This window comes from Carcharhinus amblyrhynchos, chromosome 9 (assembly GCF_965287045.1).
Source record: "Carcharhinus amblyrhynchos chromosome 9, sCarAmb.v2.hapA, whole genome shotgun sequence".
NCBI classification, from domain to species: domain Eukaryota; kingdom Metazoa; phylum Chordata; class Chondrichthyes; order Carcharhiniformes; family Carcharhinidae; genus Carcharhinus; species Carcharhinus amblyrhynchos.
In genome coordinates this window covers 88,639,234-88,654,456 of record NC_137332.1, presented here as the reverse complement: position 1 = coordinate 88,654,456, position 15,223 = coordinate 88,639,234, and the positions used below count along the sequence as shown (strand labels likewise).

Below are 15,223 nucleotides of genomic sequence, written 5' to 3'. Positions count from 1 at the left end.
ATCAATTCTGACCTCCCGGATTGCCTGGATCTACTAAAGTTTGCTTAGCACCGCAAAAGACCAACAGCAGATGCCATCTCCCTGGCCCTACACTCAACCCTGAAATATTTCGATAACAAAGACACTTATGTCAGACTCCTACTTACCAGCTACAGTTCAGCCTTCAACACCAATATTCCTACAAAACTCATCTCCAAACTTTGTGGCCTGGGGCTCGGCTCCTCCCTCAGCGGCTGAATCCTGAACTTCCTAACCGCAGACTGCAATCAGTAAGGATAGGCAGCAACATCTTCTCCATAATTATCCTCAACACTGATACCCCACAAGGCTTTGTCCTCAGCTCCTTACTATACTCCTTATACACCTATGACTATGTGGCCAAATTCCCCTCCAACTCAATTTTCAAATTTTCTGATGACACCACTATGTTGGGTTGGATCTCAAACAATGACGAGATGGAGCACAGGAAAGGTATAGAGAATCTGGTAAACTGGTGTGACAACAATAATCTCTCCCTCAATGTCAACAAAACAAAAGAGATAATTATCTATTTCAGGAAGCATAGTGGAGGACGTGCCCCTCTCTACATGAACCTGTCCTGGTCCCTCCATGCCAACACTACAGTTAAGAAAGCCCACCAAAACCTCTACTTTCCCAGGAGGCTAAAGAAATTTGGCATGTCCACTATGACTCTCATCAACTTTTACAAGTGCACTATAGAAAGCATTCTTTCTGGTTGTATCACAGCTTGGTATGGCTCCTAATCTGCCCAAGCCCAAAATAAACTACCATGGATCGTAACCGAAGCCCAATCCATCACTCAAACCTGCCTCCCATCCATTGACACTGTCTTCACTCTCTGCCGTCTCAGAAAAGCAACCATGCAGCCTGGACATTCTCTATAAATTAGTGTAGAGAGGATACCCGATCCTCTACACTGGTAGAGAATCCCACCCTCCCACCTCCTCTAACCTAATTATAAGAGTGGGGGAAGTTTGTTGTTTGTTTTTTAATTTATTTTTCTGCTGGTAATTGCTTCAGGGATGGCAGTTCAGGCAGTGTGCTGCATCTCCTGTGGGATGTATGTGGTGAGGGAATCTAGTAGTGTTTCAGGGGAGTTTACTTGTAGGAAGTGTGTTAGATTGCAGCTTCTGGAGGAGCGTGTAAAGGAGCTGGAGGTGGAGTTAGAGGAACTCTGCATAATTCGGGAGGCAGAGGTGGAAATCGATAGGAGTTATAAGGAAATAGTCACTCCTAAAAATGAGTCTTGGGTCACTGCCAGGAAGAGGGGAAAGAAGCAATCGGGGGGACAATCCCCTGGGGCGGTTCCCCTCCAAAATAGGTTTTCGGTCCTGGAGGCTACAGTTGAGGAGGAAACAACTGGGGATAGTCAAAGGGACCAGGTCACTGGGGGTGAGCCTAGTGTGAAAGCTCAGGTGGTTAGGGGCTGTAAACGATTGGGCCTCGTGATTGGGGACTCCACGGTTAAGGGGACAGATAGGAGGGTCGGAAGTAAAGGTAGGGACTCAGGGCTGGTGTGTTGCCTACCAGGGGCTGGGGTCCGGGATGTATCTGAAAAGGTATTCAGGACTCTTAGAGGAGAGGGAGATCAACCCCAAGTTATTGTTCATGTGGGGACACATGACATAGGGAGGTTAAGGGAAGGGGATATTAAGCAGAGATTTATGGAGTTGGGGTGGAAACTAAAGGCCAAGACTGATAGAGTGGTTATCTCCGGACTCTTGCCTGTGCCACGAGATAGTTTAGAGAGGAATAGAGAAAGGGAAAGTTTGAACTTGTGGCTGAGGGGATGGTGCAGGAGGGAGGGGTTCAGGTACTTAAGCAATTGGGGCTCGTTCTGGGGAAGGTGGGACCTCTATAAGAGGGATGGTCTACACCTGAATCAGAAGGGGACCAATATCCTGGGGGGTAAGTTTGCTAGGGCTATGCAGGGAAGTTTAAACTGATTCGGAGGGGGGGAGGGATCCTGAGTAGAGGGGTTGAAAGTGAGGGGTGCATGGATGGGGACTGCAATGCATGGCATCGCAGGGGTGGGGTGGAGCAAGGTTTGAAATGTGTATACTTCAATGCGAGGAGTATTCGCAATAAAGTGGGTGAACTTGCAGCGTGGATCAGTACCTGGGACTTCGATGTTGTGGCCATTTCAGAGACATGGATAGAGCAGGGGCAGGAATGGATGCTGTAGGTCCCGGGGTTTAAATGTTTTAGTCAAAGTAGAGAAGGAGGTAGAAGGGGGGGAGGGGTAGCATTATTGGTCAGGGATTGTATCACAGTGTCAGAGAGGAGGTTTGATGAGGACTTGTCTGTTGAGGTAGTATGGGCGGAGATTAGAAATAGGAGAGGAGAGGTCACCCTGTTGGGAGTCTTTTATAGACCTCCTAAAAGTTCTAGAGAGGTTGAGGAAAGGATTGCGGAGACGATCCTGGTTAGGAGTGAAAGTAATAGGGTAATTGTTATGGGGGATTTTAACTTTACTAATATTGATTGGAATTGTTATAGCTCTAGCTCGTTAGAGGGGTCAGTTTTTGTGCAAAGTGTGCAGGAAGGTTTTTTGACTCAGTATGTAGATAGGCCAACTAGAGGTGAGGCTATATTGGATTTGGTGCTGGGAAATGAGCCAGATCAGGTGTTGGATTTGGAAGTTGGTGTGCATTTCGGTGATAGTGACCACAATTCGGTTACGTTCACCTTAGTGATGGAAAGGGAGAGGCATGAACCTCGGGCCAGTGGTTTTAGCTGGGGGAAGGGTAATTATGAGGCTATTAGGAGAGAATTAGGAAACATAGGTTGGACTAGGAGATTACAGGGATTGGGAACGTCCGAAATGTGGAGTTTTTTCAAGGAGCAGCTACTGCAAGTCTGTGATAGGATCAGTGCTCCTTCCACTCACATTATCAGCCACTTCAGGTCTTGAACAGCAGGTTAGGTGTAAGGATTCGCATTTTAATCAGTAATCTCTAAACTGTCTGTGCTTTATATGCTCTGTCTGAGGCCAGAACTCTCCATTCACCTGACGAAGGGGGTAACCCCGAAAGCTAGTGAGTATATTATCAAATAAATAGGTTGGACTAAAACCTGGTGTTGTCAGACTTTTTACTGTGTTTACGCCAGTCCAACGCCGGCATACCCACATCATAGGTATGTCCCTGTCAGGCAAGGTGGAATTGGTAAGGCTAGGGAACCGTGGTGCACCAAAAAAGTTGATTCGCTGGTTAAAAAGAAAAAGGAGGCTTATGTTCGGATGAGACGTGAGCACTCGGATAGTGCACTAGAGAGCTTTAGATTGGCTAGGAGGGAGTTGAAGAGCGAGCTAAGAAGGGCTAAAAGAGGACATGAGAAGACTTTGGCTGATAGGGTTAAGGAGAATCCTAAGGCGTTCTATAGGTATGTCAAGAACAGAAGGTTGGTTAGGGCAAGGTTAGGGCCAGTTATAGACGGCAGAGGGAAGTTATGTGTGGAACCGGAGGAGATTGGTGAAGCATTGAACCAATATTTCTCTTCGGTGTTCACGCAGGGGGACATGGATATAGCTGAGGAGGACACTGGGTTGCAGGGGAATAGAATTGACAGTGTTACAGTTGATAAGGAGGATGTGCTGGATATTCTGGAGGGTCTGAAAATAGATAAGTCCCCTGGTCCGGATGGGATTTACCCCAGGATTCTCTGGGAGGCAAGAGAAGTGATTGCAGAGCCTCTGGCTCTGATCTTCAGGTCGTCGTTGGCCTCTGGTATAGTACCAGATGATTGGAGGTTAGCGAATGTTGTCCCATTGTTTAAGAAGGGGAACAGAGACTTCCCCGGGAATTATAGACCGGTGAGTCTCACTTCTGTTGTGGGAAAGGTTTTGGAAAAAATTATTAGGGATAGGATTTATAGTTATTTGGAGAGTAATGAGTTGATTGGAGATAGTCAGCATGGTTTTGTGGCGGGTAGGTCGTGCCTTACTAACCTTATTGAGTTTTTTGAGAAAGTGACCAAAGAGGTGGATGGGGGTAAGGCAGTGGACGTGGTGTATATGGATTTTAGTAAGGCATTTGATAAGGTTCACCATGGTAGGCTTCTGCAGAAAATGCAGATGTATGGGATTGGGGGTGAGCTAGGGAACTGGATTAGGAATTGGCTAGCGGATAGGAGACAGAGGGTGGTGGTTGACGGTAAATATTCATCATGGAGTTCGGTTACAAGTGGTGTGCCTCAGGGATCTGTGTTGGGGCCACTGCTGTTTGTGATTTTTATTAATGATCTGGATGAGGGTATAGTTGGGTGGATCAGTAAATTTGCTGATGACACCAAAGTCGGAGGTGTGGTAGATAGTGAGGAAGGGTGTCATAGTTTGCAGGAAGACTTAGACAGGTTGCAGAGCTGGGCCGAGAGGTGGCGGATGGAGTTTAATGCAGAGAAATGTGAGGTAATTCACTTTGGTAGGAATAACAGATGTGTTGAGTATAGGGCTAACGGGAAGACTTTGAATAGTGTGGAGGAGCAGAGGGATCTAGGTGTATGTGTACATAGATCCCTAAAAGTTGGGAATCAAGTAGATAAGGTTGTTAAGAAGGCATACAGTATCTTGGCGTTTATTGGTAGGGGGATTGAATTTAGGAGTCGTAGCGTTATGTTGCAACTGTACACAACTCTGGTGCGGCCGCACTTGGAGTACTGTGTGCAGTTCTGGTCCCCACATTTCAGGAAGGATGTGGAGGCTTTGGAGAGGGTGCAGAGGAGGTTTACCAGGATGTTGCCTGGTATGGAGGGGAGATCCTATGAGGAGAGGCTGAGGGATTTGGGGTTGTTTTTGCTGGAAAGAAGGCGGCTAAGAGGGGATCTTATTGAAACATATAAGATGATTAGAGGTTTAGATAGGGTGGATAGTGATAGCCTTTTTCCTCTGATGGAAAAATCTAGCACGAGGGGGCATGGCTTTAAACTAAGGGGGGGTAGTTATAGGACAGATGTCAGGGGTAGGTTCTTTACCCAGAGGGTGGTGAGGGATTGGAATGCCCTGCCTGCTGCAGTTGTAAATGCGCCTAGTTTGGGGGCGTTTAAGAGATCTGTGGATACGTTTATGGACGAAAAGGGATTGGTTTAGGTTAGTGGGTCACTGTTGTTGTTTCTTTTTAACTGGTCGGCGCAACATCGTGGGCCGAAGGGTCTGTTCTGCGCTGTAATGTTCTATGTTCTATGTTCTTCCACCTTCTTCCATCAGGAAAAATATACAAAAGTCTGAGATCACATACCAACTGACTCAAGAACAGCTTCTTCCCTGCTGCCGTCAGATATTTGAATGGACTTACCTTGCATTAAGTTGATCTTTCTCTGCACCCTAGCCGTGACTGTAGCACTACATTTGCACTCTCTCCCTTCCTTCTCTGTGTACGGTATGCTTTGTCCGTACAGCATGTAAGAAACAATACTTTTCACCAATACATGTGACAATAATAAATCAAATCAAATCAAAAAATGGGCAACAAGAGATGGACAATAAATGCTAACTAGGCCAGTAACACTAATATCCCATCAATTCATAAATGCATGTTTCTTTTTTCTCAAGCAGTACAATGGCTACAAAAGAGATTATCAGTTTATTATTGCTGTTCAGAACTCCAGCACGAACCAAAACATCACTGTAATCAGTGAAGTTCTCTAACGGTGTAATTGCTGCTATACTGTAGGAAATATATTTCCGGACTGCAATCTCTCAGATCGTGATATGTTCATGTTGTTCATTCACATGGGATGTGAGTATCATAGGTGATGTCAACATGATTAATTTCCTTTGAACTTTCCTTGTCACTTCAGAGGGCAGTATGGAATTGGTATCATATTTGTGCATTCAAAGTCAGACTTGTTGAGTACAGCACTAATCCCCACTTCCAAAGATGTGCAGGTTAGGTGGATTGGCCATGCTAAATTGGCCTTTTGTGTCACCAGGAGCAGCAAGGTTCACCAGGAGCATAACATGGAGTTATGGGACAGGTCCTGGGTGCGATTGGTTAGCACAGACTGGATGGACCAAGTTGCCTCCACCTGCATTGTAGGGATTACAAAGAACAAAGAAAATTACGGTACTCTCCAAGCCTGTACCGACTTTGCTGCCCATGTGAACTAAAACCCCTTATCCTTCCGGGGACCATATCCCTCTATCCCCATCCTATTCATGTATTTGTCCAGACACCCCTTAAAAGTCACGATCATATCTGCTTCCACTACCTCCCCCGGCAGCAAGTTCCAGGCATCCATCATCCTCTTTGTAATAAACTTGCTTCATACATCTATGATTCTCTGATTAAAAGGCAATAGTGAACAAAACTGGCTTTATGAAAAACTAGCAAGATTATTTTTATTGTTGCCCTGACGAGCATTTTATTCCAAGCTTGTCAATGCTGAGACAAGATTTGTACCTATGTCTCTGTTGCAATAAAACATGTATCTGATTCAGAGCTCATTGATATTACCACAATGCCAGCAGAACTCTTAATCTGATACACTGCAGCATACATATTAGAAATCTCCTATTTCTACTCACTATAATGCTTTGATCATAATTGGTCTCTATTTAAAAAATCTTCTAAAGTATGCTTTTTTCATCACCTTTGCCACTTTTAAAGACCTGAGGACCTGTACTCCCAGATCAATTCTGACATGCAACATTATTTCAGTACTGCCCTGGAGTGTCTAACTATAAGAATTTGTTAAGATTCTGGTACCTACTGACCTACAGCCTCATGCAAGAGGAGGTAATATTGCTGAGCCACAGCCCATTTGACCACACTTGGGCAAGGCATTCCACAGCCCATTTGACAGAAACATCAAAAGATGAAAAATAGCAGTAGGAATAGGCAATTCAGACATTTGAGCCTGCTCTGCCATTCTTAATAATCATGGCAGATCATCTAACTCAATAGCCTGATCCTGCCTTTCCCTCATATCCTTGTACTTCCTTTTCCCCAAAAGCTGTATCCAACTCCTTCCTGAAAACATTCAAACCTCTGGCCTCAACTGCTTTGTATGATAGCGAATTCCATGAGTGTGCCACTCACAAGATGAAGGCATCTCACCTCAACTATATCCTCAAAAGTTTATTTCACATCCTTAGATTATGAACCCTGATTCTGGAAACCTGGATGACCGGCAGTATCCTTCCTGCATTTACCCTTTCTCATCCTGTTAGAATTCCAATTGTTTCTTTCAAATCCCCACTCTTTCTAGCGAATATAATCCTAAGCAACTGAATCGCTCCTCTTATGTCAGCCCCACCATCCCAGGAATCAATCTGGTAAAGTTTTGCTGCATTCTCCCCATAGAGAGAACATCCATTCTCAGATATGAACCAAAACTGCACACAATTTAATTTTCCAGGTGTGGCTTCACCAGGACTCTGAATAACTGCAGCAAGACATCCCTACTTTTGCTATGAAGGCCAACACATTGTTTAACTTCTTTATTAGCACCTGTGGCACCTACATGCTTACCTTCAGCACATCCCCCTCTCTGAACATATTGTCACTCAGATGATAATCTTACTTACTGTTTTGCAACCTAAGTGGATAACCTCACATTTATGCAGGCAGAGAAAAGGCAGATGGAATTTAATCTGGACAAATGCGAGGTGATGCATTTTGGCAGATCTAATTCAGGTGGGAGCTATAAAATAAATGGCAGAACCATCAGGAGCATAGACACACAGAGAGATCTGGGAGAACAGGTCCACAGATCTTTAAAAGTGGCAGTACAGGTGGAAAAGATGATGACATGCTTGCCTTCATTGGCCAGGGCACTGAGTATAAAAGTTGGCAAATTGTGCTACAGTTATTTAAAACATTGGTTAGGCCACATTTGGATGACTGTGTCCAATTCTGGTTGCCACACTTCAAGAAGGAGGTGGTGGCTTTGGACAGAGTACAGAAAAGGTTTACCAGGATGTTGCCTGGGTTGGAGGGTATTAGCTATGAGGAGAAATTGAATAAACTGGGATTGTTCTCTCCGGAAAGATGGAAGCTGAGGGGTGACCTGGTAGAAGTTTATAAAATTATAGTATAGATAGGGTGAACAATTGGAAGCTTTTTCCTACAGCAGAAATGATAACCACAAGGGAGCACAAGTTCAAATTAACAGGGGAAAGGTTCAGTAGAGATGTGCAGGGCAAGTTTTTTACACAGAGGGTGATGGGGGCCTGGAATGCACTGCCACATGAGGTAGTTGAGACAGATATGTTTACAAAAATTAAGACTTGTCTGGATAGACACATGAACAGGTAGGGTATAGAGGAATACAGGTGATTGGCTAAATAAGACAATGTGATCGGCACATTCTTGGTGGGCCGCAGGGCCTGTTTCTATGTTGTACTGTTCTTTGTTCATCTGCCATGCATTTGCCCAATCACTCAGCTTATCCAAACTACACTGAAACTTTTCTGCTTCTAACTGAGAGGCTACTCTTCCATCCAGTTTTGTGTTATCTGCACATTTGGAAATATTACATTTAACCACGGCATCACTGCAATGAAGATCAATCCAACAAGGTCCCTGGGTTATAAAGCAGCAGATCTAACGACTGTGCTGAGTTCCGTCATATAAATTGTGACTACATATTATGAATAGCTGAGATCCTTGAGCTGATCTCTGTGGTACCCCACTTGTCACAGCCTATCATTTGGAAATACAGACCCATTTATTCCTACTCTTTCTTTCCTGACTGCCAACCAATTTTATAGCATTCTCAATATGCTGCCCCTGCCCCCACCACCCGATCACATGTGCTTCAATCTTCCAGACTAATCTCTTATGTGTGATTTGTCAAAAGTCTTCTGAAAGTCCAAATATACCACATCCAATGGCAATCCCTCATAAACTCTACTAGGTACATCCTCAAAGAAATCCAATATATTTGTCAAGCATGTATTCCTTTCCATAAATCCATGCTGAATCTGACTAATTCTACCACTGTTTACCAAGTGCTCTGCTATTAAATATTTTATAATGGATTCTCACACTTTCCTCACTTCTGAAACCCCATAACTATTGCATTCTCATACAGTTTGCTCCTTTCCTGAGCTGCAGTGCCAACTGTGGTGCAACTATAGAGTCATAGAAGAGCTCAAGTATGAAAGGATGCCATTCAGCCCATCTTTCCCTTGCCAGCCAAGGACATCTTTTCTAACCCCACCATCACAACTCTGTAGCTTACAGGACTAACAACTCTCCTGCCATGACATGTCATTCAAATTGAAGTGCTTTTGGTAAGTGCTTATCATTAAGTAACATAGAACATAGAACATTACAGCGCGGAACAGGCCCTTCGGCCCACAATGTTGCGCCGACCAGTCTTATTTTTAAAAAAAAAACATTGACCCACTAATCTAAACCAATCCCTTTTCGTCCATAAACCTATCCACCAATCTCTTAAACGCCCCCAAACTAGGCGCATTTACAACTGCAGCAGGCAGGGCATTCCAGTCCCTCACCACCCTCTGGGTAAAGAACCTGCCCCTGACATCCGTCCTATAACTACCCCCCCTTAATTTAAAGCCATGCCCCCTCGTGCTAGCTTTCTCCATCCGAGGAAACAGGCTATCACCATCCACCCTATCTAAACCTCTAATCATCTTATATGTTTCTATAAGATCCCCTCTTAGCCGCCTTCTTTCCAGTGAAAACAACCCCAAATCCCTCAGTCTCTCCTCATAGGACCTCCCCTGCATACCAGGCAACATCCTGGTAAACCTCCTCTGCACCCTCTCCAAAGCCTCCACATCCTTCCTGTAATGTGGGGACCAGAACTGCACACAGTACTCCAAGTGCGGCCGCACCAGAGTTGTGTACAGTTGCAACATGACGCTGCGACTCCTAAATTCAATCCCCCTACCAATAAACGCCAAGACACCGTACGCCTTCTTAACAACCTTATCTACTTGATTCCCAACTTTCAGGGATCTATGTACACATACACCTAGATCCCTCTGCTCCTCCACTCTATTCAAAGTCCTCCCGTTAGCCCTATACTCAACACATCTGTTATTCCTACCGAAATGGATTACCTCACACTTCTCCGCATTAAACTCCATCCGCCACCTCGCGGCCCAGCTCTGCAACCTGTCCAAGTCACCCTGCAAACTTCGACACCCTTCCTCACAATCTACCACACCTCCGACTTTGGTGTCATCAGCAAACTTACTAATCCACCCAACTATACCCTCATCCAGATCATTAATAAAGATTACAAACAGCAGTGGCCCCAAAACAGATCCCTGAGGCACACCACTCGTAACCGAACTCCATGACGAATAATTACCATCAACCACCACCCTCTGTCTCCTATCTGCTAACCAATTCCTGATCCAAGTACCTAAATTACCACCAATCCCATACATCTGCATTTTCTGCAGAAGCATACCATGGTGAACCTTATCAAACGCCTTACTAAAATCCACATATACCACGTCTACTGCCTTACCCCTATCCACCTCTTTGGTCACCTTCTCAAAGAACTCAATAAGGTTAGTAAGGCACGACCTTCCCGCTACAAAACCATGCTGACTATCTCTAATCAATTCATTACTCTCCAAATAACTATAAATCCTATCCCTAATAATTCTTTCTAAAACCTTGCCCACTACAGAAGTAAGACTCACTGGTCTATAATTCCCGGCAAAGTCTCTGTTCCCCTTCTTAAACAATGGGACAACATTCGCTGTCCTCCAATCTTCCGGTACTATACCAGAGACCAACGACGACCTGAAGATCAGAGCCAGTGGCTCTACAATCACCTCTCTTGCCTCCCATAGAATCCTAGGGTAAATCCCGTCTGGACCAGGGGACATTAATTAATTAATTAAGTAACATCAATTACTCTAGGGCCATTATTCCCTGGTCCTTGTTACTGCAGATTATAGCCCTTGCAAACTACAAGCCACAATAAGTCCTGACAAACAATAAATGATAAAAGTAATAAATACTGACCAACCATATAAATGCTGTAATAAAAGCCATATAAATAAGTGGCTTCCACTTGCCCTGCATCACCTTTGAATTCTCACATCACGTCTGGAGCTCCCAACTTACACTCCACTCTCTGTCCCACTCTTTCTAGTGTTCTTCCATCTCCTACCCCCACTTCCCAGACTGCTTCACCACAATGCTGACTGCAAGATATGTTCTCCAAGCTGCTAACTGCGATGTTGACTGCAGGACACACTTTTTAGACACCAATAATATGCTTCCTGATGCCCCTTGTTATGTTCCAAATCCTAATATCACCTCAGGAGCTTGGCAGCAATTAGTTGCTGTTTATTTTTATTCATTACTTCCAATGTGCAATTCAGATTGTCATCTGCAAGCATTTGGCCTGTGTTCCAAAATTTACTGTCATAATGAACCAGACTGGAAGAAAGAGAGAACAGCAAGTTTTCTTCAATTGTGATTACTTACTGACTGATTCCACAGCTGTCACTGCTATGTAGAGGCGCCGTCCAACTAGTTCATTTCTGGATATCAGGTTAGATTTTTCCAATAGGCTTTGAGTGGTTAGAAAAGAATTCGCTTCTCCATTCATCATCTGAAAAATTTATGAAAATGTATTTTTCATCAAGAATTGAGGCAAAGTATTACTTTAAATATTAGATTATCATCAGCCAAAATGATATTGCATTATCAACATGAAGCATTGTCGATAGAAGAAACACCCCGAGTTATCTGGCTGCCAGTTGTGGCAGTTGACCAAAGTCTGGTTCAATGTCGACTGCAAAGGGACTTCAGGGAAAGCCCTGGGATTGATATTAGGGTTCCCCATGGTCACGGACGACCGGGTCGGACTGAGGATCTTTGAAGTGGAAAACATAGGAACTATCCATGAGGATATCTGGATATGGCACGATGGCATTTTACCATACACACTGGAGAAAGAAGGGAGGCTCATAGGCGTTACTCTGGACAGATGTCAGCAAACTGATGAAATAATCACACGCTCATACCCAGTTTACTTAAATGAGGATGCCCTGTGTGGCTTCAGAACAAACACTAGCCTAAATTGCTCAGTAGAAACTCGTAGCCTGGACACAGGCATAACTCAGGTAGCTTACAAGGGAGCAGAGAGATGCTGTCCTCACCACCTCCCTGAAACAATATCACTATGTCACGACACATTGTAAAATTGCTAATACTGCATTCTGTATCAAACCAGACGTACCAGTCAGGATGGGCCTCATTCAATTAATAGACATTCATAAGAGGGAGAGGGTAGATTTGAACACCACTGATGAGCTCCAACAGACTCTAGGGGAGTACCATGAGAAATATGACACAAGCCTAAAACTCCCGCCAGAAGAATTGAACCTAATTCGGGCAAAATTGGCTACAGCCCACAGAACCTTCACTAAAGTAGTACAACAGACCCAGAGGTGAAAAGGAGGATTAAAGGAATTAAAGTCACCTCTTGGTGGGATGACCTTTGGAACTGGGGCACAAATGTCCGAATCCATCCATTTGATCCATAAGTCACACCTGGCAGTAGTACTGATTTTGTTCACCCTTGTATACCTAATTATCCTCACAGTCCAATTCAGCCAATGGAAAAAAAGGTCACCCAGAGGCAGAACGTAGGGTCCGCCCTTGAACATGATCTCCTCTAATTCAGTAGAGCAAAGTTTACAGGAAGCCTGCCACTTTTGTAATTTGTACTAATAAGCCGTTGGAAATCCTAGTACCAAAATGTGCCTCAGATTGAGTGTTGGTTTATAATTAGTTTATTATAATAATGGTGTTTGGAATGTCTGATTGTCTATATTTGTGGGTAATTAGCTTATTGTAATAATGGTGTTTAGAACATGTGGTTGTTTGAACTTGTAGACGGCCGTTGTCTGTAGCTTCTGGAATATGCTGAAGGAATATATTATTACTGTGCAAGCCAATGCCTGGGTCTTACTTGCCTGACTGGGGAATTCCTGAAGCTGGTCTGAGTTTGTGATCCATGACACTTCAAGTTCAGGATGAAAGGGGGCACTGTGGCCAAATACAATGGCAATTTGTAAAGCACTCTGGGACAATTGGGCAAGAACTAAAATGACAGGCCGTGACCTAAAAGACAGAGATAAACAGGCTGCAACCCAGATGAATGAATACACAGGATATGGGTCACCTCCAGGACAAAAGAGACTTTCTGGTCAAACTGGGTTGTTTACCAGACATAGAGGCACCATAACCCCTTATTTGGGAGGGAGGTGAGTATTCTACATGCCCCCAGGACCTGCAGACATGGCCGTTGGGGACACACCCAGAGATTGGTGTGGCAGCACCCAAATGGACATTATTGATCAGGGTGATCAAGTCCTGATTGATTGATTGGCAATGGCCAAAAGGAACATGAAACCCAACGAAGTATAAAGGGTGCTGCACAACCAGGAATCTCTCTCTCTCTCTGACCAATGAGCGATCTACAAAAATGGTGACCGTCACCAGCGACAACCAGCATGAGAAGAGCCACCACACCCGAGAAGGAAAGAAGACAGATATGGGGAGAAAGTGCAAACTTCCTCTCAACTTACCAAAAGAAAAAAATATATTTGCAATATACTCTGACACCCTGTTATCTTTCTGAACAGTCATGCCAGAGTGCCAGACCAGACCAAAGGGCCAGACTTCACAGAGGACAACCGAGACCAGCACACAGATAAAGGCCAATACCTGCCTGGGTACTTGCCAGCCATGCAAAGTTAAGTCAAGGTCTTGTATTGGACTTGAACTCCAGTATTTTCTGTAAGATAACTTATTGTTGGTCAGGTGGGTGATTATTGATTGCGAGTCTTAAATAAATATTGATTGTACTAATCATACGTCTACTTGCAGTCCACCGTATAAGGAATAAAACAGGCGGTGTACTAAGTGCAACATCAAAGAAAAGTGCAGCACAGGAACAGGCCCTTTGGCTCTCCAGGCCTGAGCCGATCATGATGCCTGCCTAAACTAAAAGCATATGCATTTTTGAAGTCCGTATCCTTCCATTCCCATCCTATTCATGTATTTGTCTAGTTGCTCCTTAAATGCCACTATTGTACCTGCTCCACCACCACCTCAGGCAGCATGTTCCAGACATTCACCACTCTCTGTGAAAAACGTGCTTCGTACATCTCCTCTAAACTTTTCCTCACGCACCTTAAACCTATGTCCCTAATAAGGACATAAGAACATAAGAAATAGGAGCAGGAATAGGCCATCTAGCCCTTTGAGCCTGCCCTCCCATTCAAGAACATCATGGCTGATCTGAAGTGGCTCAGTTCCACTTACCCGCCTGCAGCCCATAACCCTTAATACCCTTAACAATCAGAAATCTATCTACCCATGACTTAAACATATTCAATGAGGTAGCTCCACGACTTCAATGGGCAGAGAATTCCAGAGATTCACCACCCTCTGAGAGAAGAAGTTCCTCCTCAATTCTGTTCTAAACTGCACCCTCCCCCCCTTATTTTGAGGCTGTGCCCTCGAGTTCTGGTTTCCTTTCTAAGTGAAAAGAATTTCTCTACCTCTACCCTATCTAGCCCCTTCATTATCTTGTAAGTCTCTATAAGATCCCCCCTCAGCCTTCTGAACTCCAATGAGTACAGGCCCAATCTACTCAATCTCTCCTCATAAGCTAACCCCCTCATAAGAACATAACATAAGAACATAAGAACATAAGAAATAGGAGCAGGAGTAGGCCATCTAGCCCTTCGAGCCTGCCCCACCATTCAACAAGATCATGGCTGATCTGAAGTGGATCAGTTCCACTTTCCTGCTTTCTCCCCATAACCCTTAATCCCCTTGCCTACCAAAAACATATCTACCCACGTCTTAAATACATTTAGCGAGGTAGCCTCAACCACTTCAACAGGCAGAGAATTCCAGAGATTCACCACCCTTTGAGTGAAGAAGTTCCTCCTCAACTCTGTTCTAAACTGCCTCCCCCTTATCTTGAGGCTGTGCCCTCTAGTCCTGCTGTCCTTTCTGAGCGGGAAGAACCTCTCCACCTCTACCCTATCCATCCCTTTCATCATCTTATACGTCTCAATGAGATCTCCCCTCATCCTTCTGAACTCTAACAAGTATAAGCCCAGTCTATTCAGCCTCTCCTCATAGCTCAACCCCCTCAACTCCAGTATCAGCCGAGTGAACCTCCTCTGTATTCCCTCCAAGGCCAATATATCCTTTCGCAAATAAGGGGGCCAAAACTGCAC

The 15,223-nt window shown here is 44.4% G+C and overlaps 1 protein-coding gene across 1 annotated transcript in view; it reads right to left on the bottom strand.

The window, feature by feature from the left end:
• LOC145348606 (complement C4-like) overlaps positions 1–15,223 on the bottom strand; it is a 275,511-nt gene that overhangs the window by 186,262 nt on the left and 74,026 nt on the right. Inside the window, exon 9 of the mRNA XM_080196782.1 lies at positions 11,445–11,571. Coding sequence (XP_080052908.1) covers positions 11,445–11,571 — 127 coding nt within the window. The remainder of the gene's footprint in view (positions 1–11,444; positions 11,572–15,223) is intronic.